The sequence below is a fragment of the Balaenoptera borealis genome (assembly GCF_965194805.1).
Source record: "Balaenoptera borealis genome assembly, chromosome: 16".
In the NCBI taxonomy this organism is placed as follows: domain Eukaryota; kingdom Metazoa; phylum Chordata; class Mammalia; order Artiodactyla; family Balaenopteridae; genus Balaenoptera; species Balaenoptera borealis.
In genome coordinates, this window is record NC_138872.1 from 72540803 (window position 1) to 72565554 (window position 24752).

The window sequence follows — 24752 nt, forward strand, 5'->3', positions numbered from 1 at the left end:
AGGCAAAGTCCAGCTTGCTGTCCCCAAAGTCACCTTTATATCCCCAGACCCAGAACAGGATCTAGAACACAGCAGGAGCCCAAAGAAAGGGGAATGAATGAATAAGTAGGCGGATTCATAGATACATGTGTTTTACCCTTTCTCCTCTTTATTTTAAACATCTCCTCTTCATTTTGAACACCATCTTACTGGAACTTCCCTGGTGGTCCAGTGGTTAAGACTCCATGCTTCCACAGCAGCGGGCGTGGGTTCAATCCCTGGCTGGGGAACTAAGATCCCTCATGCCTTGGGGTGCGGCCAAAAATTGAAAACAAAAAAACCCCACCATCTTACCACTTTCTCACATTGAGTTCTTCCTTTATGATTTTTGGCATTTAAAACGCACTTCCTGGGCTTCCCTGGTGGCACAGTGGTTAAGAATCTGCCTGCCAATGCAGGGGACACGGGTTCGAGCTCTGGTCTGGGAGGATCCCACATGCCGCGGAGCAACTGGGCCCGTGAGCCACAATTACTGAGCCTGCGCTCTAGAGCCCACGAACCACAACTACTGAAGCCTGCACCTCTAGAGCCTGTGCTCTCAACAAGAGAAGCCACCGCAATAAGAAGCCCACGCACTGCAACGAAGAGCAGCCCCCACTCGCCATAGCTAGAGAAAGCCTGCACACAGCAACAAAGACCCAACACAGCCAAAAATAAGTAAATAACTAAATAAATTTATAAAAATTTAAAAAATAAAATAAAATGAAACGCACTTCCTGTCTGGTCCTTTACTCAATAATTCTGGAGTCCCAAGTTCTAGGGTGTCTGCTCACTCTCCTTCGTGACAGATGGCTTCCTCTTATGTTTTCTAAGTTGGGGCTGTGAACTCAGCTTCAACAGGGCCTTAGTGGGAATGCAGGTGACTAGTTCCAGGGTGTCTCTCTAGAGAGCGTCTGTGTTTGCTCCTGCCAAGGACGCTTCAGGGGAGTAACCAACCCTGGACCACATTATTCGTTCATTTTATTTGGGCTTCCGAGACTATGCAAATGGTGTAAATTTGAACCCCAAATTTAAATGAGGGCACACCTTTGGTTATGAATTCTCAGGGGAGACTTTCTATTGCCTCTAGATCTCAGGGTGAGACCCACGAGGTTCTTTTGTGCTTTATGGGCTGATGGAAAGACTTTTTTTTTTCCTAGTCTGCTTTTCCACTGAGGGTGTCACCCTTTAAGGGGCTGAGCTGTATATTAGGGTCTCAGTTTTCAACGCCCCAGGTAAGGCCTCCAAAATCTCGGTGGATATAAAACCCAAACCCTTCATTTTGCTAAGATCTACAACTGCCCATGAGCTCCCCTAGCTTTGGTTTTCAATTTCCTCTTTGTGTGTGGCTCCAGGGATTCCCCCTTAGTTTCTTGAAACCCAGCTGCGCTTTGTAAAGGATGTTTGCTTGATTTTATGTAGCATTTCTAGATGTTTCACAGCAGGGATGTGCTTGTCAGGTTATACCATTCAAAATATCACAAAAAACAGATGATTTCCTCTATAACCAAGTTCAAATCTTTGCAGCCAAACTTCTGGAAAGAGCTGTCTGTCCTAGCAGTCTACATTTTCTCGTCTTCCCATCACTCTGCAACCTGCCACAGGCTTCTATACACTTCCAGCAGTCTCTAGGAACTGCTTTCCCCCAAATCATGACCTACACATTTTAATCAAAGGATACCGCTCAGCCTCCTGTGGGCATTAGACGTTTTGATTCTTTTTTTTTTTTTTTTAACTTTTTGGCCACACCACGCAGCATGTGGGATCTTAGTTCCCGACCAGGGATTGAACCCACGGCCCCTGCAGTGGAAGCACAGAGTTTTAACCACTGGGCCACCAGGGAAGTCCTGATTCCCTTTTTGACATGTTCTCTTCCCTTGGCTTCTGTGACTCCACGTACATCTGATTTCCCTTCCCTCTGTCTGCCATCTTCTCTGATTCTTTTGCTCTCTGCCTTCTTCAGCTTTTGCTTTCCCTCGACACAGTCTTCCTGGGCAATCCCACTGACACCCATAGCTTCAGCTCCTGGCCTCCCTGATGATCCCCAAGTCTCTGCCTCTGACTGTGGCAGATATGGTCCTCCTACAGACATCCTGCCATTATTCTAAAGTAATAGTACCAGTGGGAGAGAAAACAAGATGATTAACTAAAAGATTATTTCAGGGACTTCCCTGGTGGCGTAGTGGTTAAGGATCTGCCTGCCAATGCAGGCGACATGGGTTCAAGCCCTGGTCTGGGAAGATCCCACATGCCGCGGAGCATCTAAGCCTGTGTGCCACAACTACTGAGCCTGCGCTCTAGAGCCCGCGTGCTACAACTACTGAAGCCCATGCACCCGTGCTCTGCAACAAGAGAAGCCACCACAATGAGAAGCCGCTGTACCGCAATGAAGAGAAGCCCCCGCTCGTCACAACTAGAGAAAGCTCGCGCACAGCAACGAAGACCCCAACGCAGCCAAAAATAAATAAATAAATAAACTTATTTAAAAAAAGAAAAAGATTATCTCAGAACCTCTCCACAGTCATCCTTGATTAGAGTCAGTATTTACCCCAGTATTAAAACACGCCCCCCCAAAAAAAAAACAACCACAGGGGTCATGAATTCACATGCAGAAATAGGCCAAGTCAGAGATATAGGTGAAGAGTGATGTGGACCAGGGGACAGAGGTGAGAAAAGACTTCACACCTGTCTGTAAGGGCAGCTGCCCCTCGGCTCCACCAATCATGTCCATCCTTCTGATTTTCCAGCAGAAGCTAGAAATTTGGTTTTTAGGTAAAATCAACCAAAATGTTAAGACCACTTTATATATATGTATATGAATCTATCAACCTATAAAATCCAATGAAATCAGCCTGTGGGCCACATGTGGCTCAGGAAACACTGGTCGGAGATCTCTTCTAAACAAACTTGAGGGATTTTCCTGGTGATCCAATGGGTAGGATTCCGCACTCCCAATGCAGGGGGCCTGGGTTCGATCCCTGGTCGGGACACTAGATCCTGCATGCTGCAACTAAGAGTCCGCATGCTGCAACCATGAGCCCGCATACCGCAAGGAAGATCCTGTGTGCTGCAACTAAGACCTGGCGCAGCCTAAATAAATAAATAAGTATTTTAAAAACCCAAAAAACAAAAAACCAAACTTGAACAAGTGCCTGGGAAGGTCCCTGAAATGGGTGTGGAGGGTCCCTCTTTGTGTTGGCCTTTGGTGGTTGGAGATGGGACGGCCTGCTCTCAGATGATCTTAAATCAGGGTTTTCCCCACCTTCACGCTGTTGACATTTGAGCCAGATAATTCTTTGTGCTCCTGTACATTGTGGGATATTTAGCAGCATTTCCGGCCTGTAGCAACTAGGTGCCAGTTGCATCCCCCTAGTTGTGAAGGGATGTTTCCAGGCATTGCCAAATGTCACCTGGGGTGGGGGCGGGGAGGGGGACAAAACCCTCTGATGCTTCTAAGTGAAGCATTTTAATCAATTAACACACCGGCCCACAGAGCTTGCAGCCTGTCCAGGGACAGGGCTGCTGGGGACCTAGAACCACTCAGCTGCCAAGTAGAACAATGTGGGCCTCCTCTTACTAATTTTCAGTGGCACCAAAAAAGGATTAAGATGAAGAGACAAGACAACCAGCCTTGGAGGAAACAAATAAATAAGATAATACACCAGGAAACCGGCAGAGGCTTCTAGGAAGGCAGTGCATCATAATGTCTTTTGTAATTGGAAATTCTAATATAATTTGGAAATTGCAAATTTGATTGCCCAAATGAAAAAGTTCCTTCTAAATCAAAGGAAGGTGTGGGAGGAAAAAGTTTTTAAACATCTCTCAGGAGGTAGAGGAAAATGACAAAGAAATGGAAAATAGGTAAGCAACATTAAGAGATAAAGGATCAATTCATTCAATATTTACGTAATAGAAGTTCCAGAAAGAGAGAACAGAGAAAACGGAGGGGAGGAAATAACGAAAGATTCTATGCAATGGAGAGAAGTATTTCAGGCAAAAAAAAGAGGTCTGTGAGGTGGCTCTCACCTGCCTCACACCGTCACCACCTGAGGAGCATTAAGGAACAGGGACGCCACCAAGACTCCCCTTCACGCCAAGTGGAGGAACAGGGACTGGGTTTACCCTTCTGCCTGAAACAACCTCCACTGCCACCACCAAACCAGACAAAATACATGGAACAACAGTTTTCAAAACACTGAACACCAAGCAATGAAAGACAGTCGTGAAAACAACGAAGTCTCAGAGGGAAAGGAAAACAAAGGAGGGAGTTCCCTGGGGGCCTAGTGGTTGAAATCTGGCACCATCACTGCCATGGCCCGGGTCCAATCGCTGGTCAGGGAACTGAGATCCGGCAAGGTATGCAGCACAGCCAAAATATAAAAAAGAAAGAGAGAGAGAGAGAGGGAAGGAGGGAGGGAGGGAGGGAGGAAGGAAAGGGGACTTGTCCTTTTAAGATTGTCCAGCTTACTGCTTGAGAGAGTTTCCAAACTGCAGGCTCGGAGAAGAGAGAACCCCAAGATCTGCTGAGGGTCCCTCTCGCGTATTATCCAGCAAAGAACTGATCAACACACATGTGTGAGAAAACCACCTGAGGCCAAGAGAAGAGCCATGTGAAAGGACTAAGGCAGCAGTGCCCAGGGCCTCACACAAAGCCAGGGCCTCTTCCCAGCAGCCAGACTGGAAAATGTCACAAGGCCTTGGGCAGTGCACTTGGGAAGGTCTTGGCTTAGTAGTAGAAAATAATCCACTAGACTGAGCACTGCTTTGGACCTGCCTAACAAATCATACAGATTACAAAACTATCTGGTGCTGAGCAAGGTGAAATTCACCACATCCGGCAAGCAATAATTAACGAGTGAAAACACAGGAGAGGATCAATGAACTGTCAGAGAAGATGTATGGACCTTTTTTGGTTCTGTTTTAATTATCGTACCCAGAGCATCGCTGGATTGCTGCCTCAGATAGGTCACTGAAGCAGTTCTTTTGCATCTTCTATCTTTCCCCTGACGGACTTTTCATCCATTGGAATGAATTAGATTGGAATTTTAAAATGCAAGACTTAGTCTAGCCATTGAAATCTTCCATGCATTTGGGTAATTACTATACCAATAATACAAAAATACGTTAGTACAGACCTTTACCTAAAAAGCTGCCAAATCTCAATGAATTCCCCTTCTGGCTTCTAATATTCTGAGAAAACAAAGCAAATCATGCAAAAAATAAAAATAAGATATTTTTGGTTCTTGGTGAGATTACAGTTAAGGGGCCTTCATTGTTTGTTTTTTTTTTTAATGTGGGAAGCATGATTTTTATCCAGCCTTTAAGAAACCAGCATTGTTCTTTATATACTGATGTAGTATTCCAAAAGAGAATCTTTCCTTTGGTTAAAAAGCAGCCAAATATCAAGAAACAAGTGACTTATGGGATGGTTCTTTGTTGGTGCTAAGTCTTCGAAAAATTCTAGCTCAAGAGCTGGGAGAAGAAATAGGTTACCCAGTGACCCACCAAACTAGAGGTATACGTGAGGATCTCTGCCTCTGGTCATTTTCTAAGTGTGCTATACTAGGTCCAGAGATCCAAAGAGCCCTACCTACCTGAATAAAGAAAGCCCACATTATCTGAAGTAAATCTGATGTGCACAGCGAGATGTTATTCACAGCTTCACGATCAGATTCTCTTCAGATCTTTGTAGTCTGGTTTTACAAGCTGAGTTACTTAGGGCCTCAGAAAGCAGGTCTTAAAAGCAGTTACTTACTAACTGCCAAAATGTTCTGTTCCTCAGGAAGTGATTAGAGCAAAGTACGGAGGTACTGAAACATTTATGGAGTTTTACCTACTGTATTGTCTTGAAGGGCTAGCGATAAATTAGTATACATGTCAACACCGCATAATAGCACAGTGGGATTTTTCAAAGGTCCAAAGTTGAATTTTTTTCAGATGTAGTGTGGTTTGCTAATAATGTCTTGCCATTTTTAAATGCTTTCAGCTTTCACTGGCCTTGGCTCACTAAAGCTCGTGCCCATTGAGTTCACTGACTCTGCCAACCCAGTCTGACCTCTTGTCTTCCCTGACCCTCTAGACTGAGTACCCCAGTAGGTGGGTGGGTGGAGGGGTGGGAAGGGGGATGGGTGGATGCAAGGCGGGGGTGGATGGGCAGGAGGATAGGTGGAAGAGGGGTGGGCAGGTGGGTAAATGTTAGCAGGAGGGTGAGGGTGGGGGGTGGATGGGTTGGTGAGTGAATGAGTCTTGGTCATCTCCGGAGTACACAGGGCCTTGAAGTCACTGAGGTACCCTGGGCGGTTGGATGGGGATCTGATGAGGAGATGAAGCTGGAAAAGTGGGTGGAAGATGAGACTGCTGCCCACCCCTCCTCAGCTTTCCTTCTTGAGCAGATGCTATACAGTATTCATAGCCTCCTTGGCTAATATCTTTGGAACCTGGAAGGAAGATGGAATCAGAGGAGATTGGAAGGTGGTGTGACTGAAGTGTCCTCTGGTGGCCATAGGGGGTTTCACGGTATTCTTAGGTATTTTTTTCATTGTCTGTTCTCCCCTCCCCACTCCACACCCCCAGGCTCCCACAGAGCCCCACTAGAATATAAACTCCATGAGGACAGGGCTTTTTCACTGTTTACTCATTGTTGTATATCCAGTGTCTAGAATAGTGCCTGGCACATAGTAGGCATTCAACAAATACTTATTTTTGAATCCTGCTCCACCATTTTATTGATCTATGACGCTGAGCAGCATTCTTAACTTCATAAAGCTTCAGTTTCCTCATGAGTAAAATGGAGACGCTAACATCCCTGCCCCCACCAGCATTAACTGAGAAAGAGACCTACACGTGCTGAGCAAGAGCCCTCGGTCAAATGTGTGTTCCCTTCTCACCCACCAGCTGGCGGTGATGATGTGTTACATGCTGACTTGATTTGCACCTGATTTGATGGGCACATTTGCTCTAGTGGGCATGGGCTTTATACTGCATGTGGGGCAGCCTGGGGAAATCGTCCAAGCCTAGTCCCAGGCAGGTTAGGCAAGAAGGAAGTGTAGCCAGATAGACACCAGGTGAAATGTGAGATTCCTCTTATGCCACTCACCCCGTCTCCCCACCCTCACAGCCACACCCAACTCTTCCCACTGCGCTGAACCCATCAGGCTCCATCTGCCCTCTGAGCTTTTGCAGATGCTGTTTCCCTTGCCTACCTTCCCTTCTTGCCAACCCATTGCCATGACCCACATTCAAGGCCTCTGAGTGGCTGCATCAGCCTCCTCTTGGTCTGCCTGCAGCCACCCTGGCCCCCTCAAATAGATCTCCCTGCAAATATGCTTATCTCACTTTCCAGCTTCAATCTGACTGTTCTCAGGACAGAGTCCATTTTGTGGTCTGGACCCAGCCCAGCATCTAGCCATCTCGCCTCTCCTGATCCCAGTTTCAAATCTTACACCAAACAAACCTAGCCATTTCCCACTTCTGAACCTTTGCCCACACAGTCTCCTCTGCCTGGAAATCCATCCCCTGCAAGGAGGGCATGGATTGCTTTTGCCTGCCCAGGATCCATTTTCTTTTCCACTGGTGAGGGAATCCCCACCCAGGGCTCAAATCTGGGATCTTCCTGTAGGGCTGGTTCATTTCTGTGATCAAGGGTGAGCTGGAGCTTGCTTTTTCATTTTTTAATTGGGATGCTGTGGGTGCAGCCTGCATTCTCCAGTTGGCTACCTGGGCGCCTATGTCTTATTCCAGCCTCCCCCATCTGTCACATCTGCTTGGGTCCTAGAGGCATTTGAGTTTGAGATTCCTGGTACACATCTCCCTTCTGCCTCTACTAGGCTCTGATTCCCTCCTGGATCCCAAGGGTTTTGCCTTTCAGTTCCCTGCTCTTCCTGGGTGCCCACTTCCCTGTCCTGTCCTGACACCCAGAAGTGCCCCTAGTTCTCTGAAGGTTCAGTTAATTCCCCTTCAGATCTGAGGAGCTGAGACTCAGAGATCTAAATTCCCTGGAGAAGGGAAAGCTGCCTAGCTGAGCGTGTCCATGTCTTCCCTGCAGAAAGGACAGGAGGGCTCCGGGGTGGAGGTGTGTATTACAGAGCACAGGTACTGCCCCAGGTGGTATCTCGGGGCTGTGTCCTGTGAGAATGGCCCCTTCAGTTCAGGACATCACCAAACATAGTGTCCACTTCTGCCCAACGTTGTTGTGGGTTTTTTGTTTGTTTGTTTTGTTTTTGGCTGCACCCAGGGATTGAACCCAGGCCCTCAGCAGTGAAAGCACAGAGTCCAGGGAACTCCTCAGCATATGTTTGGTGCTTGAAGGGTGAAGGTCTTTGTCGGTCTGGAGCTTTCACATCTGAGGTAGCTCATCTGCCCCTGGCCCATCGCTGGTCTCCAAGGTTGGGAAAGGAGCAAAGGGGTAGAATAGCTCCCTCAAGGCAGACTGGCACCCCCAGACTTCCCCTGAAGAAGGAACCTCTGTGGATGAGACCCATTTTTCTCTCCTCCTGGCAAAGGGCGGAGGAGAGAGTAGGTTCTGGGAGGGGAGAGGCAGCTCCAGACTGGAGCCTTTCCAGGAGGAGTCACCTTGGGGACCACCTTCACCCTTGGGAGCCCTCATACTCTGGTTCCTCCCAGATCCACCCAGAAGGGTTGGAGAGAGGCGAACCCTAGGCTTGAGGTGAGGGTAGGAGGGGCCACACAGGTGGGCAAGACCTCAGGGGGGTGGGGGTGTGTATGCATATTTGGGGGACTGGATTTAGACCCACTGCTTAGACTTCTGAGTCCTGACTCAACATGGAAGGAAGTTTGACGTCTGAACACGGACCCCCACCACCCTCCCTTACCCCCTAACTGACCTTGGCTCTGGCCCCAGCTGCTCTGTACCTCTCCCAACTAATGATATCCCCATGGAACCAAATCCTAAAGGGCCTTCAGCACCCAATGGGGGTTTCATTTTGGGAGGGATGCGTGGTGGAGTCTGCTTGGGACCCCAGGAGTGAGGAATAAGCAGGTTTCTCACCTCCAACCAAAAAGGTGGTAACAGCAGCCACAGGCAAGAGGTGAAATACTTAGTAACCAGTACAACATGGGCATCAACCAAGTGTAATGCTCCAGCTGAACGTCAAACCTGGTATCACATATCCTCAAATATAAGATGCCATTGATTGTAAAACACACATACTATTACTCAAAAAGAAAATTGTCAAACCAGTGCTTTCTTATCACTTACAATTTCTATTTTATACTTGTTGAAATAGTTCTTTTGGACTTATTTCCACATAGATCGTTATCATGTTGGATCTACAAGCCACAGGCACAGGCCACAATGGCTACGTGACAACCGATGCCTGGCTGACAGTGACCATTAGACACCCTTGATTACACCATTTTTTCCCACACACCAAATATGACTTCAGTGTGTGGGGGAAAAAAAGTGCTTCTTAGAACAGAAGAATGATGGTAATTTCTTTTTTTTTTAATAACTTTATTTATTTTATTTATTTATTTTTGGCTACTTTGGTTCTTTGTTGCTGTGCGCAGCTTTCTCTAGTTGCGGCGAGCGGGGGCTACTCTTCGTTGCGGTGCACAGGCTTCTAATTGCGGTGGCTTCTATTGCTGTGGAGCACGGGCTCTAGGCATGCGGGCTTCAGTAGTTGTGGCATGTGGGCTCAGTAGTTGCGCCTCGCAGACTCTAGAGCACAGGCTCAGTAGTTGTGGCGCACGGGTTTAGTTGCCCCGCGGGATGTGGGACCAGGACTCAAACCTGTGTCCCCTGCATTGGCAGGTGGATTCTTAACCACTGTGCCACCAGGGGAGCTCAATAATGGTAATTTCTAACATTTACTAAGCACTCACTCTGCGTTAATTATCATCCAAAGAAATCCATAAGGTTGGCTAGACCCATTTTACAGATTAGGAAACTGAGGTGAGCAGAGGTGAAGTCAGTCCTTCGAGGTCCCACAAGCAGTACGTGACAGAGTGGGACTTTAGCCCAGGCTAACTCGAGAGTGTTCTGTTGGCCACTGGACTTAAAGAAGTGAAATCGTGAGTGTCGCATGAAACCGTGTTATCCCACTGCCAGTGTAGCTTCCTTGGCTTTAGGAGCGGCGGGCGTAGGGCACTGGAGTGGCCCCTTCGGCAAACAGCTTGAGGGAGAAATCGAGGGCCGGGGCAGCCTGGGTCAGCATCCCCAAAGAGATGACATCGATATGGGGCCCACAGAACTGAGGGAGGCTGTCCAGCGTGATGCCCCCGCTCGCCTCCACGCCCACGTTCGGGAACCGGGCCTTCAGCGCCGCGGCCGTGGGGTGCAGTTCCTGCGGGACACAAGCCAGCGAGAGGTGAAAGCCCCCACCCCAGCCCCTTCCCCTTCCCCTTCGCAGGAAGCAGACGCCGCCTCACCTCAGGCCTGAAGTTGTCCAGCAAGACGAGGTCTGCTCCTGCCTCGGCCGCCTCCACAGCCTCCTGCAGGCTGCTGCACTCGACCTCCACCTTCAGGGAGAAGTCGGCCGCCTGCCGGGCCCCCCTCACCGCCTGTCAGGTGGCAAGGGTGAGAGTGAGAACGGGTGGCACCCGGCCCTGGGCAAGTGAGCTGGGACTGGCATTCGAAAGGCTCCAGCTGGATAATGAGCTTGGGGTTAATGAGGAAACCAGGCATCGAAATGGCTTCTCGCATATTAGGTGAGACCACGTGAAATTACCACTTTTGTGGGTTAAGAAAATGGCCGAATTCAGCACTATTTGGCATTTGCACCTGAGTTCAATTGACTCAGAATATTAAGACTGGAAAGGATCTTCAAGAACATTTTCACAGACGGGGAGCAGGTCCAGGGAGTTAGAGTGACCTGCCCAACACTGGGTTCCCAATAGTTCGTCCTTTTCCCTTGAATATCATACCGACCAGCAGAAGAACGCTGGTGAAGAAGCAAGTCCAACCCTTCATTTTACAGATGGAACCACTGAGGGGTCAAGGAGTCCTGCATGCCCCAACTCCCAGGCCGTCACTATTTGCCAGGGAGTGGTTGGGGGTCCCTGGTAGAGGGGAAGGGCAATGCTGGCGGGGTGGCTGGAGCAGGGCCAGGGCAGGGGCTCAGCTGGACAGACAGACACCTTTTCCACACCACCAGCTGCCATGACGTGGTTGTCCTTCACCATCACCAGCCCTCCCAAGTCGTAGCGGTGGGAGGCGGCCCCGCCCACTAGGAGCGCATACTTCTCCACCAGCCGGAAGCCTGGCGTCGTCTTCCTCGTGCCTGCCACGTGCCCGGCCCAGCCGGTCCCCCTGGCGGTCTCCACAGCAGCAGCGGCAGCGCTGGCAACTCCACTGCAGCGGGCCAGCATATTAAGGGCCACCCGCTCCCCCAGCAGCAGGCAGTGGGCAGGGCCCCGGACCTCGGCCACCTTGGCCACAGGCACCAGCTTTGATCCCTCGGGGAGGAACCAGGAGACCTGGCAGTTGACTTGGGCAAAGATGGCATCAAAGAAGGGCCTCCCAGCCAGCACCCCAGGGGACTTGGCCCACAGCACTGCCTGTGAGGGGGCTGCCCCCGTGACCAAGGCCATGTGGTTGAGGCCTGGGCAGTCCTCTCGGAGCCAGCTTTCTGCCAAGGCGGCCAGAGTGGCAGGGGGCAGCAGGAGCGCCAGGCCTGGGAGGGAAAGAAAGAGAGCAGTGTTACATTTTGGCTGCCTTTCTGGTAGTCAGGGGTGATTGTCAAAATACCTAACAACAGGCTGAATTGGGCACTAGCCAATCAGGGTGAAGACCTGGGGGTTCCAGGAGAGGGGCTGAGGCACTGGGTGGGCCTTGTGAGCTGAACAAGGTTGTCAGATTGACCAAATAAAAATACAGGACACCTAGTTAAATTTAAATTTCTGACAAACATCAAAGATTTTTAGTATAAATATATTCTAGGCTATATTTAGAACATACTTATTAAAAATTATCTGTCAGTTATCAGAAATTCAAATTTAACCGAGTGCCTTGTATTTTATCTGCTAAACCTAGTGCTAGACCAACAGCTATTCACCAGTGGAAGAGAAATGCAGCCACCTAAAAGCCACTCTGGGCTTCCCTGATGTCGCAGTGGTTAAGAATCCGCCTGCCAATGCAGGAGACACGGGTTCGAGCCCTGGTCCGGGAAGATCCCACATGCCACAGAGCAACTAAGCCCGCGCGCCACAACTACTGAGCCTGCGCTCTAGAGCCCACGAGCCACAACTACTGAGCCCGCGCACCACAACTACTGAAGCCTGCGCGCCTAGAGAGCATGCTCTGCAACAAAAGAAGCCACCGCAATGAGAAGCCTGCGCACCACAACGAAGAGTAGCCCCTGCTCACCACAACTAGAGAAAGCCTGCACGCAGCAAGGAAGACCTGATGCAGCCAATACATACATACATACATAAAATTTATTTTTAAAAAATTAAAAATAAATTAAAAAAAAAAGCCACTCTGTTGCCTTTCCGTCTGCCTTGCATAGAAGGATCGGTTATTTACTAGCTGAAGCCCCCAGGAGACTGTGAGCTGTGTGTCTTTCCCACCCCTGCCTTCTCTATAGCACCAAGAATTTTAAAGCTGGAAGTTCAGCTTTTTACAGATGTGGAGACTGAGGACCAGAGAAGAAAGGCAAGTCAGCTGAGGTCGCACAGCATATTGACAGCAGAGCGAGACTGGCCAGGCCTTGTGGCCATGGCCATCTGTTCCTCCACCTTTGCCCTCTAGCTTGAAAACCTCTCCTTCACCTGATGTTTCAAAAAACTGTCATCTCTCTAGAGATGGGGTTGTATAAGGAGGAAAGAGCGCAGGGAAATTGGGTTTGAGCCCCTGCTCTGCGAGACAGAGCTTCAGGAGTGTGGGTGAGCCCTTTGCCTGTAAAATAAGTGTTAAGGACAAGGTGGTCTCTGAGGTCCTTCCCGCAGGCGTGCCACGTTGATGGGCCGCTGCCTCTGTTGAAATGAATGGGGTGACCGCATAGGCCGAGTTCAGGCGCAGTGCAACATCGCCATCTGTCGGCCAAGAGAAGACCTGCAGTCTCGTGGGCGGCGCCATAGGTGGCCTTCGCTGCCCGGGGGAGGGGGAGACAATTCGATAACATGTGAAGGGGGATTATTTAGTTTTGTTTTGTTTCCCCCACTTTTGCTCCAAGCTGAAGTTGAGGCCAGACATTCTGGCTTGCTCTACTCTCAGAAGGAGGGGCCCGTCTTGTCCAGCCCTTCTTCCCCAAAGACAAGCACCTGTCCCCCACCAGCAGCCACAGACCTCAGTTATCGCACCTGACCCTCCTTCCCCAAGTTCTCGCCCACAGCTGCCCCACGTGGTTTTCATTCTCACTCAGAGCCAGCTGTGGGCCAAATGCTGGGAACAAAGTCGGTGATAGGGAGAAAAATATAGTCCCTGCCTCCACCGTTCGCGGTCCCGCCGGGCAAAAAACCAGTGAACGAACAGCAGAGATGGATGCAAAGGCCCCCACTCCATTCAGACCAGGTGCCGTGATGTTTGCTTTTTTTTTTTTTTTAATTTTTATTGGAGTATAGTTGATTCACACGTTGTGTGAGTTTCAGGTGTACAGCAAAGTGAATCAGTTATACATATACATATATCCACTCTTTTTTTTTTTTAGATTCACTGTTTGCTTTTAAAGTGAATTTGAATCCTTGGACTGGTGAGTATTGGATAAACAAACTGTGATGCATGTATACAATGGAATTCTACTCGGCAATTAAAAAAAAAGGAACCAACTACTGGTATACCCAATAGGCACACATCTCAAATGTATTATTCTAAGAAGCCAGATTCAAAAGGTGACATGCTATTTGTGTCCATCTATATGACTATATTCTGGGAAAGGAAAAAAAAAAAAAAAAGATAGCAACAGAGAACAGACCAGTGGCTGCCTGAGGGTGGGGGAGGGGCTGGCCACAAAGGGGGCAGCACCAAGTTTTGGGATGTGATTGAACAAGTCTAGATCTTGTCTGTGATGGTGGCTATAACACTGATGCATTTGTCAAGACTCATAGAGCTTTACACAGAAAAGGGTGAATTTTACTGTCTGTGGTTATACCTCATTAAACCTGACTTTAAAATCAAACCATAAAAAAGGAAATTTAAGCGGATCACTCTCCTGCTTAAAGCCTCACTTTCATTGTATTAGCGCCAGCTCTCTTGACTTCTTTCCATTTTTCATTGATTCTTTGGACAAATCCTTGTTGAGCCCCTGCTCTGTGCCAGGTCTTCATTTCTAGGTGACAGAGAGAGCAGCTCTTTCTTTTAGCTTTCAGGCCTTCGCTTATGCTGTTCCAAGGCTGAGCCTTCTCCTAGAAGTCCCTTTCCTCACCTTCACCCCAAACTGCCCCTTCACCTCTCACTCAACTTCAGACCTTCTCTTAGATATCACTTCCTCAGCCGGGGGCTCTCACAGACCCCCTAAATCAGGTCACATGCTCACGCAGCTCCTTGTTCATCCCCCAATGTCATCCTCTGCTGGTGTTTTCTGTCTGGGGCCAAAATGTCCACTGAGTTTTCTGCTGTATCCCAAGTGCCTAGCACGCTGACCCAGGCAAACATGCTGCTTGTATGGGTCAACGGTCAGATATTGGCAATTTCATATTGTTTAGTTTAATACTAAGTGTTTGATGATAGTTCTCTGAGCAGAGAGGCCGCACTGTGGAATCACAGCCCAGACTCTGGGGCCACTCGGCCTGGGTTCCAATACTGCCTCTGTCACTTTTAGCTAAGTGATCTTGGGCAAGAGACTCAACCTTTCGGGGGCCTTCGTTGTCCCAACTGTAACGGGGATAATAACACTGATCACCTCATAGGCTTGTTATGAAAATTAAGGGAGTTAATATTTGCAAAGCCTTCAGGAACATTGTAGGTGTGTTTGCTGGCGAGATGACTGAAGCATTTACCAAGAGTCGTGGGAGCAAAGAGGAAGAAATGACTAAATGTCCCTGGGGAAAGGGGACGTTTTAGTGGCCTTGAAGGATGAGTAATGTTTGCCAGGCAGGGGTAGGGGGCTGGGGAGGAGGGAGGGCAAGGCGTTTCGGACTGAAAGAGCAAGAGTTCAAGGTTCAAAAGCAAGAAAATAGAGCGAGGAGGTGACGGGGTGCCGAGTAGGATTCATGGGAGGAATGTCTTGGGCCTGAGGCCAGAGTGAAAAAGGGACTAAACCAATTACCTGAGGAATTTGGACGGAGCCCGGGAGCCATCACAGAATTTTAAATGAGGGAATGATATGATTATGATTTTGTTCTAGAAAGGTCACTTCAGCCACCAAATGGAGATGGGCTGGGAGGCAAAAGGAGGCTGGGGCGATTGGCCAGACAGAAACTGATGAAGCCCCGAATTGGGGCAGTAACCAAAGGAAGAGCAAGCAGGGGCAAATGGGAGAGTTGTTTCCAAGGTAGAATCTACTGGAATTGGCAGCTAATAAGATGTAGAACCCTGGGGTTTCCGTCCTGGGTAGCTGAAAACTGACATAAGGAATTGTTTAGGGTAGGCTGGGGTGGAGGAGGGGTTCCGCAGCAATCAGCAACCTGCACGGGCTGCGCCCCTATGATGGCCAGTCAAAGGCACCTCAGCTCCCTGACGCTCTCTCATTTGGAACTCACCACAGAGGCTCATTCCCATTTTACAGGTACAGAAACTGGATCTCCAGGAGGGTCAGAGCGTATGACAGAGTGGCAGAGCTGGGGAAAAAGAATGACTTTGGGGGAATTTCCCGGAGGTCCAGTGGTTAGGACTCTGCGCTTCCACTGCCAGGGGCGCAGGTTCGATCCCTGGTCGGGGAACTAAGATCCTGCAAGCCACGCAGTGTGGCCAATAAATAAACAAATAAACAGAATGCCTTTGGTCTTACAGATGTTAAGGTCGAGATGCCATCAGGAAACGTGGGTGGCTGTGCACAGAGGACAGGTAGAAGAATGTTCTGGAGTTCAGAGGAGATTTGGGGGTGAGGAATGGGGAATTTGGAGCCACCAGGGTGTGCAGATGGTCACTGAGTGGGTAAGATCACCAGGGCAGGGTGAAAGAGGAGGGCTGTGGGAAACGCCAGGATTTGAAGGACACACAGAGGCGTGGCTGTCAAAAACAGAAGTCCCAACAGGAGGAAGTGGATGTCTGGAAGGAGAAGAGGGTTGCAAGTAGGGTGTGAGCAGAAGCAAAGCAGAAGAAAGGCTGAGAGAAAAAAAAAGGAGAAGAAGAAGAAAGAAGGCTGAGAGTGAGCATTGCACTTAGCCCCTGGGAGGGCTTTGCCAGGGCAGTCTTAAGGCCTTGTGGTAGGGGCAGAAGTCACATTGTCATGGTCAAGGAACAGACAGGAGGTAAGGAAGTGGGAGAGGGGTATGGACAACTCCTTTCAGCAGAAGTTGAGAAAGCAGGGCCCCCCTGGCCTGGGCTGCACATTGGAATCACCTGGGGAGCTTTTTGAACTCTGCTGCTCGGGTCCATTCCAGATCAACTGAATCAGAATCTTTCTGGGGTGGTTCCCATGCATCCAGGTTTTGGAAATGCTCCACCTGGGATTCAGATGCACAGAAAGGTTAACAACCAATGCTCATACAAGACCATATGTTGGGGCTTCCCTGGTGGTGCAGTGGTTGAGAATCCGCCTGCCAATGCAGGGGACACGGGTTCGAGCCCTGGTCTGGGAAGATCCCACATGCCGCGGAGCGACTAGGCCCGTGAACCACAATTACTGAGCCTGCGCGTCTGGAGCCTATGCTCCGCAACAAGAGAGGCTGCGATAGTGAGAGGCCCGCGCACCGCGATGAAGAGTGGCCCCCGCTCGCTGCAACTAGAGAAAGCCCTGGCACAGAAACGAAGACCCAACACAGCCAAAAATAAATAAATAAATAAATAAATTAAAAAAAAAAAAAAAAAGACCATATGTTGTATCCCTCCCTTTATATGAAACATCCAGAAAAGGCAAATTAAGAGAGACAGACATCAGAATAGTGGCGGTCTGGGGCTGGAAATTAAATGACGTGGGATCTTATTGGGGTGATGGAAATGGTCTATGATGATGGTGGCATAACTCAGTAAATTTACTAAAGAGCTTTGAATTGTCCACTTGAACAAATGAACAAGAACCAATGCTCTGCCAAAAGGCAGGAAACTATTTTGCAACCCTAATAACCCAATGAATCCAGGTATTGGATCAAAAGCCAACATCAAAAGAAAGACAACCAGATACTGGGCGCTCCTGATAGAACATCCCCCGACCTATGCAATACTCTTGCCAAAACAGCTGAACCGGAGTCAGATCAGACTTCTAGATGCAACCACCAATTACAAGAAAACCAGAAGACAGAGGAACATGTTAAACTATACCACGGGGATACAACCATAGGAAACTCTCCAGAAGATAACCTAATTTCTTCAACACATACATTGCAAGGAAAACAAAAGATTAAAAGAGTCGAAAACGCATACTAACCAGTCACAGTGTATGGATCTTATTTGGATACTACTTCAAACAAACAAATTGAAACCAAATTAGAACTTCTATGAAACAATTGAAAATCTGAATGCTGACTGGGTATTTGGTAACATTAAGGAAATTTTTTTTGAAGTGGGTTATGGTTGTGATTAAAAGAAAAGTCCTGGGCCTTCCCTGGTGGCACAGTGGTTAAGAATCCGCCTGCCAATGCAGGGGACACGGGTTCGAGCCCTGGTCTGGGAAGATCCCACATGCCGCGGAGCAACTAAGCCCGTGCGCCACAACTACTGAGCCTGTGCTCTAGAGCCCACGAGCCACAACTACTGAAGCCCAAGCGCCTAGAGCCCGTGCTACACAACAAAGAGAAGCCACCACAATGAGAAGCCCGCGCACCGCAACGAAGAGTAGCCCCAGCTCGCCGCAACTAGAGAAAGCCCATGCACAGCGATGAAGACCCAACGCAGCCAAAAATTAATTAATTAATTATTTAATTAATTATTTAAAAGGCCTTATCTTTTAAAAATAATAAAATACTGAGGTTTATGTATGAAAGACTCGACAGCTGGTTTTACTTTAAGGTAATCTTGGAAGGTAGAAATTAGAAAGGGTATGGGGACATCCCTGACAGTCCAGTGGTTAAGAATCCATGCTTCCACTTCAGGGGGCACAGGTTTGATCCCTGGTTGAGGAACTAAGATCCCGCATGCCGTGTGGCGCAGCCAAAAAAAAAAAGAAAAGAAAAAAAAGGGTATGGATGGGACTGGCTTGGCCAGAAGTTGGTGGTTGTTGAAGCTGGACGATGGGTACATGAGGATTCATCATACTTTTCTGTCTATTTTTGTGTGTGTTTGAAATTCTCTATAATAAAACAGTAAAATAAATAGATAAATAAGAAAAGGAGAGAGAGGGCCCTCACTTAAGATGGGGTCAAGGAAAGTTGTTTTGTTTTGTTTTGTTTTTTTCGGCCGCACTGCGTGCCATGCGGGATCCTAGTTCCCTGAAGAGGGATCGAACCCACGCCCCCTGCATTGGAAACATGGAGTCTTAACCACTGGACCACCAGGGAAGTCCCAAGGAAAGTTTTTTTAGGATGAATAGAGCAGTGATTCTCAACCTTGACTACACATGGAATTATCTGGAGAGCCTTGCCAAATGCAATGTCTGGGTCCCACCCACAGAGATTCTGATATAACTGGTCTGGAATGTGGTAATTTAATTCTAATTTGTAGCAGAGTTGAGAGCTTCTGAACCGCAGGAAGAGAATAATAGCTACCATACACTGGTGCCTACCAGATGCCGGGCACTTGCGATATATGCAATGTCACAAATCCTACCTGCCCTTCTTCATGGTAAAGGCCATTTGTAGGCAGAGAACCTAAGCTCAGAAATGCAAAGGGAAATTACCTAAACAGCAGAGCTAGAAAATGGGACTTCCCTGGCGGTCCAGTGGTTAGGACTTTGTGCTTTCCCTGCAGGGGGCACGGGTTCGATCCCTGGTCAGGAAACTGAGATCCCACAGGCCATGCAGCGAGGCAAACAAACAAACAAACAAACCTATTCAAAACATTAAAGAAAAAAAAAGAAAATGATCGAAGTGGACCCTGGTCTTCCCTGTCCACACACAGAGGTGGTTTTAGAACCACACAGCCTTCACCCAGGGGTTACTCTCTTGCCCACTTATGCAAGATCAGCTGTTCTGATCGCCTAGTGTAAATGCAGAATGTTCGTGAAAAATAAATACATCTGGTTTTCTTTAGGCCCCAACTCTCTTGTGCATTTCCAACAAAAGGGATTCCTGTGGGTAGCTTTGAAAATAAGGGCTCTCCTAATTAGCCGCTGTGGCGAAAGGAACTGCAGAGAGGAGTGGGGCTGCTTTTGCAGCTGCCTGAGGAGAAGCGGCTGCCTGTCCCCTTTTTATTCTTGCCGTTGTTATACGTAAATATTCTCTCAAGATGCCTGGACTTCAGAGATTATAGTGTTACCCTGTGGGGTGTAACCTTGATCTCTCAAGGCAATCCTTTCTTAATTGGTTATTCCAGAATTTTATTAAAATTGGTGCCTCTGTTTTTGAAGGGATCCAAAGCATCTGGGGAAATTTCCTGCATTTGTCTCTTTACAAATAATGTAAAAAGATATAGACAAACTGACTCTGGCAGAATATTTGAAGAATTTTTCCCCCACTGGCACTTGTGCCGTTCTTGTCTGGATTGTTGACTGACTTTTACTGTGTTTCTATATTGCCCTAACCGGCCAGTGGCTCTGTACCGGGAGAGACTGGGCCAGAATCAGAACTTCCATCCCTGCATCTTTCCTTCAGTCATTTAATAAACACTTATTCATGCCTTTGATGGACGGGCACAAAGTCAGGGTCTGCAAATGCACCTAAAACAAATATCACAAGTTTTTTTTCTTAGTTTGATGTGTAACCACGTGTAACCATGTGGCCTGTGCTTGCAGCAACAGTGATGTTGTATGAGGCTGACAAAGTGTTCCAGCTAAAACCAAGTAATGATTGTTTTCCCCAATTTACAGGAAAAAAAATTAAATAGATAGACATCAGTTTTAAAGGTTTTGCCTTTATAAGTTTTTCTTAAAACTCTGGTGCCTGCTACCACTTGTCTATAGTAGAATCTGGAGTGACATCATGTGTAATAATAATAACAGCTAACACTTTTATGGTCCTTCCCAAGCACTGTTCCAAACATATTCTATATAGTAACACATTTAATCCTCACAACCACCCTCATAAGGTAGGTACCATTATTATCTCCATTTTACAGATAAGGAAACTGAGGCACTGAAGAAGCAAGTAATTTGCCCAAAGTTCACACAGCTGGGAAGTGTGGAGGCAGGATCATAAGCCTAGGTGGGCTGGCCCCAGAGTCCCCTCATGTACCCAACCTCACCACGCTGAGCGCAAAATTATACTTAAAATTATTATATATTTATTATATCACTATTCACAGAGTTCTACAAGCCACACCCAAGAATCCAGGGCTCTGTCCCTGGTGTAGTAGGAACAGCCTGGGTTGGGGGTTCAGAAATGCCTGGTTTGAATCCCGGCTCCATCACCTACATGCTGGGTGACCTTAGGCAATTTCCTAACCTCTCTGAGAGTCAGTTTCATGAGGAGGTCACAGGGCTACAACGAGGAGGGAATGGGCGATTCACATCAAGTGCCTGAGCCAATGCCCAGCCAGATGCCTTTGAACCCAGGTGTCTGACTCCCGGCAATTTTGTTCTCCCATCTATTTATTTGTTGATCCATTTGGCAAACACCAGAGGGAGACAGAGGCTGGTTAGCACCCCAGCTTCCAGATAAATGTTCTTTCCTTTTCCCCTTCTCTCCCTAGAGAGGAGAAATGACCTCCAAATAGAGCCAGATGTGATTGCCCGTCACACAAGTGGTAAAATGATCTACAGGGTTTCAGAGCAAGGAGAGATGACCTGTCCTTAAGACACAAGAGCAGTAAGAGAAGGCTGAGGAAGGTTGGCTCTGAGAATAGGCTGGCATTGGCCAGGTGAGAGGAAGGCCCCCCCAAGCAGAGAGAATGGGAGAGAGCAAAGGCCCAGCAGTGGGAGGCCTGGGGTATATGTAGGTGAAGTTGCACGTGGAGGGTAGTGAGAGAGAGGGCTGAGTGGTAGGACGGGGCCAGACTGAGCAGGCCTTGAATGATAGGAAACCGTTAGGGTCTCGTTCAATAAACAATGGAAAATCCGCAAGACTTTTGATCAGAAGTCACTTGATCAAAAATGCACTTGTGAGTTTAAATACTTAAGTTGTGCCTAGGGTTTTTGAAAGATGTAAGTTGCAAGGCTGTTGCAACAGCCTGGACTAGGAAGCAGTAAGTCAGGGTAAAATGTAAGGGAAGGGTATCTGTAAGGGGACGGCTCCCTGCACACCATGCCCCCAGACCTGGCCCCGCCCCCTCACACCTTGGCCACCAGCCTGCCATCTGCTTCTGCCCCAACTCTGTCCTCGCCCCTCCTTTGCCCCACGTCCCCAGCCTTTGCCTCACCCCCTGACTCGACTACTCCCCCCTGGTTTAATTCCCGCAGGTCAGTGATCCCAGAGCCAACACTTCTGGCTTGGCCCAGAGTTAAACATCAGTGTCATCACGTGTGTGAAGGCCGCCAGGCAGAGGAAGGCTCCCTCAGAGGGAGGTGGGAACAGAAAGACGTGGAGGTAAATCCATAGGATGCAGCAACTGTCTGGATATTGGGGTTCAAGGGAGAGTGAGCTGTCAAAGGTGACCCTGAGGTTTCCAGTCTGAGTAGGAGGCTGGTGAGGCACGAACGGAAACGGAACTGGTGTAGGGGAGGACTTTGATTTTGACACGCCAGGGACATGTCCCCAAAATGGAACTGGAACCTGGGGCAGGCTCAGAACTGGAGAGACGGACTGGAGAGATGGATGTGACTCCAGCGTAACTACTGAGTGATTTCTGTGCCAGGCGCTTGACGTGTATGATCTCATTTCATCCTCACCACAACCCAAGGGAAGACACTGCTTTCAATTGATCAATGAGGAAACCGAGGCACAGCGAGGCTAAGCATCTTGTCTGAGGTCACACAACTAGCAGGTGGCAGGGATGGGACTTGAACCCAGGCTCTGACTCTGAGATCATTTCTAAACCAAAAAGTAGTCTGGACCCCCAAAAGCTGGTTCCACGGCCAAGCCAGAGGGGCCGGGTATGGGGCCAGCAGAAGCCCTAGACCAGGGGAGGAAGGTCAGAGCTGGGGAAGGAGAAGCCCGGGGAGGGGAATGTGAAACTGCAGGGAGCCCTCCATGCTCATGTCATTTCCCGCCCGCATCCCCAACCTGGTGAGCAGGGAACTATTATTGTCATTTTGCAGATATAGCAGTACAAGGAAATGAGGCTCTGAGACATCAGGTGACTTGCTCAAGGACACACAGTCTGTTCCTGGTGGAGCCGAGATTCAAACAGGAGGCTTTTGACTCCAGAGCCTGGCCCGTATCATCCTGCATCCAGCCTCCTTCACAGTGTCACTCCCCACAGGCACAGGAATCACAGGAATCACAGGACTCAGGCTCCCTTCCCCCACCCCACGGCGGATGGGACAGGACTTTGCCTCACTCCTCCAGAGTTGCTAGTGAGGGGCAAAGTCCAGAGCTGCTCCAGGTCCAGCCTCCCACTGCCCGGCCCCTTCAGCCCCCAGGAGACGTGGCCTACTCCAGGCCACCCCTGAATTTCCTGGGGCTCAAGCCCCTTTCTTCCCCAGAGCTCACTTGGAGACCTGTCATAGAAGGATAAAGAAGAGTGAGAAGAGGTCTTTGCAGGGCAGAAAGGAGTGCTTGGGTTCAGAGAGGTTGGAGGGAGATGGGGGAGGGGTGAGAGAGTAGTTAGAGACCAGTGAAGACTTGGTCTTGGGGAAGGCGGGGGATGGGGACGGAGATAAGATGGGATGGGTGATGGGCAGGAGAGGGGCAGATGGTGACGTAGGGATACAGGGGAGAGAGGGCTGGGAGGCTTCTTTACCTTCGGGGTCCATGACAGCCTGGAGCTGGCCGACTGGTGTGTCCACTGCTCGATCTAGTGTTTGGAGAGGCCGGAGACTGGGAGAGGGAGTGGGGCGGGAGGGGGAGGGGGAGGGGCCGGTCTGACCAGCCCTGACCGGCCCTGCCCTGGTTCTCTGGGGCTCCCTCTGGCCTCCAGGACACTCAGTCACATAACTCAGAAGTCCTCTCCTCTCTGAGCCACGGCCCTGTTCTCTCCACTCACCCAGCCTCCTTGACCCTGCCCCAGGGTGTGCTCCCTGTGATGGCTGGAGAGCGTTTTTGATGGTGCACTGGGGAAATCCTACTTCCATTCTTTTTTATCTCAAATACCTCTTTACCTTTTTCTGCACCTCCATTTCCTTAGCTGTAAAATGGGATAATACCAATCTCATGGCTTCAACTGAGAATCAAGTGAAAAATCTCTGCGGGTGACACAGAGTAGAAACTCAACAAATAGCCACTTTCCTTCTCTTCCTTCTTCCCAAGGTACTTTAAGGGCCCTGAGCAGATCAGAGCCGGGCTTCTGAACAAGAAAACCAGGAAACTGCCAATTATTGTACTGGGACTTCAGGCAAGTTCCTGTCCCAGAAGTGCTGGGAACTCCATTTCTTCATCAGAACCACTTGCTAAAGTCTCTGGGACCACTGATTGCCAAACACTGGCCTCTTCCCAGCCTTCTCCCATTTCTGCCTCTGCAGCATGTGACCCTGCCAGGACTTGGACTTGGGTGAGGCAAGCAAGGGTCCTGGGGCACAAAACTGAAGAAGGCCTCACTCTCAAGCTCCATTTTGCACCTCACTGCCTTGCTTGCCTCACTCTAGTCCAGGTCAGCTCCTGACAGCCCTTCTCCAAACTGTTTCTCCCTTTTTCCCCCCAGACGTCATTTTCTCCTGGTTTCTCTCCTAAAGGCTCTTTTCTGTTTCCTGCAGGTCCTTCTTCCTACAGGCAGCCCTCAAACTGTGGTGTCCCCTCAGTGTGGCGGGACTGTTCCTCTTTTCCTCTTGGGCACAAGCTAAACTACATTTCCCAGCCTCCTGTGCATGGAGGCCACCATATGACTGAATTCTGTCCAATGGAATGTGAGCAAAAGTGATGCGTGTCACTCTAGTCTTCCCATGATCCTCCCTGGGAATGACAGAGCCACAAGATGGAAGGCGTCTGGGTCCCTGAATGACCTCATGGAAAGTCACCCTCCAAATGCCAACATTAAATTGTTACATAAGCAAGGAAAAAGCTTCTCTTGAGTTCTACCCCTGAGAATTGGGGGTTGTTTGTTACAGCAGTTAGCCTGCCCTGACTAACACATGAAGATTCTCTCCACAGCTCTCTCCTTTTCTCATTCTGCACAGTTTATGCATTTATCCACCAATGCCGTTATTTAAATTGCTATCTAACATCAGATGAGTCCTTAATCTATATCTCCAGCTCTGACTTCCCTTGCAACTTCCAGGCCTCTACTTCTAACACCCCTCATGGGGAGTTCCCTGGTTGTCGAGCGGCTGGGATTCAGCGTTTTCACTGCTGTGGCCCGGATTCAATCCCTGGTCGGGGAACTAAGATCCTGCAAAGCGCGCGGTACGGCCAAAATATAAATAAATAAATAAATAAATACTCATGTTTTCCCCCCAAACTGCTCATCTCTTTGCATTTCCACATAGTGATGTCAGCATCTCCTCCCTTTTCCAAGATAGAAACTTTAAGAGTCTAACCTCATTCTTCCCCCATCACCTCAACAGTCAATTAGTTCTAAAAATCTTATTCTCTGAATAAATATATTTCAAACCTGA

General features: G+C 48.8%; 1 protein-coding gene and 1 long non-coding RNA gene across 3 annotated transcripts; one reads left to right on the forward strand and one right to left on the reverse strand.

Annotated features, from left to right (window-relative positions):
- Positions 1-4883: 4883 nt before the first annotated feature.
- On the reverse strand, positions 4884-23029 carry QPRT (quinolinate phosphoribosyltransferase). 2 transcript variants are annotated; one of them, XM_082360122.1, is made up of 5 exons: positions 22946-23002; positions 16418-16521; positions 11116-11651; positions 10408-10539; positions 4884-10322 (listed from the first exon to the last, which is right to left on the reverse strand). In XM_082360122.1, exons 2-5 carry the CDS (start codon positions 16497-16499, stop codon positions 10104-10106), a joined length of 969 nt encoding a protein of 322 aa, XP_082216248.1. In that variant the 5' UTR covers positions 16500-16521; positions 22946-23002; the 3' UTR covers positions 4884-10103. The 2 variants fall into 2 exon arrangements, with proteins under 2 accessions (XP_082216248.1, XP_082216249.1); XM_082360123.1 differs by lacking the exon at positions 16418-16521 and having other exon boundaries at positions 22946-23029.
- Positions 10548-14433, forward strand: LOC309613371. The gene is made up of 2 exons (XR_014235684.1): positions 10548-10686; positions 12011-14433. It is a non-coding gene; the product is annotated as an uncharacterized lncRNA (long non-coding RNA).
- Positions 23030-24752: the final 1723 nt, after the last annotated feature.

Bases quoted from the DNA above. Each gene is read 5' to 3' on its own strand.
- QPRT (XM_082360122.1), bottom strand. From the start codon at position 16,499: ATGCATGGGAACCACCCCAGAAAGATTCTGATTCAGTTGATCTGGAAT. The intron at 11,652-16,417 runs GTGATTCCAATG...TTTCCCTCCCAG, and splicing joins GAGTTCAAAAAGCTCCCCAG to GCCTGGCGCTCCTGCTGCCC. The intron at 10,540-11,115 runs GTGTCTGTCTGT...GCCACCTGACAG, and splicing joins CAGCTGGTGGTGTGGAAAAG to GCGGTGAGGGGGGCCCGGCA.